The sequence below is a fragment of the Pyrus communis genome, chromosome 10 (assembly GCF_041283825.1).
Source record: "Pyrus communis isolate YQ-2024b chromosome 10, ASM4128382v1, whole genome shotgun sequence".
NCBI classification, from domain to species: domain Eukaryota; kingdom Viridiplantae; phylum Streptophyta; class Magnoliopsida; order Rosales; family Rosaceae; genus Pyrus; species Pyrus communis.
Genome location: NC_142574.1, coordinates 6,516,152 through 6,518,107, shown reverse-complemented (window position 1 = coordinate 6,518,107; position 1,956 = coordinate 6,516,152). Strand labels below are relative to the sequence as shown.

Here is a 1,956-nt window from a genome sequence, read left to right as displayed (position 1 = left end):
AATGGAGAACTAAAGCGAGAGGCGAATTTTGATCTGAGTGAGATATATGCTTACGTTATCTATTTTACTGTCCTTATGTCATGTTTGGTGTCTAAAATTAGATCATATTAGTTAATTTACCATATTTAAGGTATGTTGCAGTAAGAAATGAAGGCCGACTTTTACCTCAAAATTTTTTCCAAGTTGAAGATTGGATATTTAGTTAGTGAGAGTGAAATCTCACCATTTTATATGGGAATTGGAAGGGAAAGGTTTCATTCATGACTAATCCATCTTTTACCTGACCATATTGAGTTGTCGAATCCAAATCCTAGCCACGAAACATGACCAGAGAAAATTGTTGTTTTAAAAGTAATTTTTGACAAAATTACTAAATCAGTGGCATAATTGCTTCTGCTAAAAACGGAGAATAATTAGAGTGAAATATGAACAGAACTACAGTAGATTTACATTGCATGCTTGATATAGCAATGTCCTAATACATATAGAAACACCCCACAATCCCCCAAAGAGAAGAACAAAGGAAACATAAACAGAGATTCCCCATATTTCACCCTAGTTTACAGAGAACCCTTCTTGCAGTCGAAACTTCTGCTGCCTTGCAATGAACGACTCAACCTTGCTCCGAAACTCCTCGTTACTCATGCCGTCTTCAGGATACACACTCCCTGCCGGCTTCCCACCAGGCTGAACGTTTTTCTTGAACTTCTCTGTCTCTGATCGTTTCAATAAGCGCCGCGAGCTCTTGCAAACCTCGCGTTCTAAATTCTCTGACTGACTCCTTGTGAAGTTCTTGAATTGCAAAGTTTGAGGAGCTTGCTCAGAAACTATACTATCCTTAGGTGTGTTTTTTATGGCCTGGTACTCAATCACATCGCCACGAAGTTTCTGATTTTTTTCGCTGTTCTGAACAAACTCTTCATAAAGATCATCGTCCAAGCTGCCTGTGCTCGAGTCTTTAGCTGAAAATCTGCCCGACTTCGCGAAGAGAACGATAACTATTACATTTCCAATGACAAACACGAAGCGAGGACTTACCATGAAGCCGGATATGTCTTTGAAGTAAGAGCCAGAGTTCTTGACAGCATGAGGGAGTTGGACAGAAAACCTGGAAAGCAGGAGCAGAAAAGCAAGCACCTCAATCAACCGAAACAAGTTTGCGAGTTTTCGAAGCTGGCGGTATTTCAAGATTGCGTTCGCCTTCTCAGTTTTGATGTCATAAAAATTGACTGAATCCATTTTGTTAGTGAAGTTGTGTGAGAGAAATCAATGAAAAATCCGGAAAAGGGTTTCGAAGATTTTGCGTTTCTCACTCGAAAAGGATTCGGGTTTTGATAGAGGATTCGTAACCCACCATGTCCCTGACGAGAGCCAGTTGGGGCACTACTATCAGAGCAGTAGATTTTATGAGGATTTTGATCACCGGAAGCATGAAAGCAGTGGAATCAGAGTTGTTTTAGAGAGAAAGAGAGAGAGGGAGGGGAAATATAAGGTTGTGTGAGATGGGATTTTGTTGTTGTTGAACACTTAACATGGTGCAGGCTTTGTATTTATAGGCCATGGGAAGATATAACCTCTTTTTATTTTTATTTTTATGAATTCTTACGAGACTAGCCTTTTCTTTTTCTTATATTCCCATTCATTCTTTTCTTTTTCTTATATCCCCATTCATTTTTGCTTTATTTTAAATCTGCAACTGCAAGTTGAGGGTTTATCCAAGGCTCCATTATACTAAGGCCATCATCCTGCTGGATGATTTTCTGGAATATGGTACACTTGACTAGGATTTAGATATAAAAGAGCATGGACAAAAATGTTAGGAATAAATTACACAAATATTTGACAAGAATATTTTATTTTTCTTTCTTTTTCTCCAATTGATTTAACCGAATTGAACTCTCGACCTTGGCCCCTAAACCCTAAATTAAATTCTTTTTTTGCTAAGGTAAATGTTAA

General features: G+C 38.2%; 1 protein-coding gene across 1 annotated transcript; it reads right to left on the bottom strand.

Annotated features, from left to right (window-relative positions):
* Nucleotides 1-391: 391 nt before the first annotated feature.
* Nucleotides 392-1,537, bottom strand: LOC137729716 (uncharacterized). Its single transcript, XM_068468724.2, has one exon. It carries the CDS (start codon nucleotides 1,237-1,239, stop codon nucleotides 556-558), a length of 684 nt encoding a protein of 227 aa, XP_068324825.2. The 5' UTR covers nucleotides 1,240-1,537; the 3' UTR covers nucleotides 392-555.
* Between the last annotated feature and the right edge of the window lie 419 nt (nucleotides 1,538-1,956).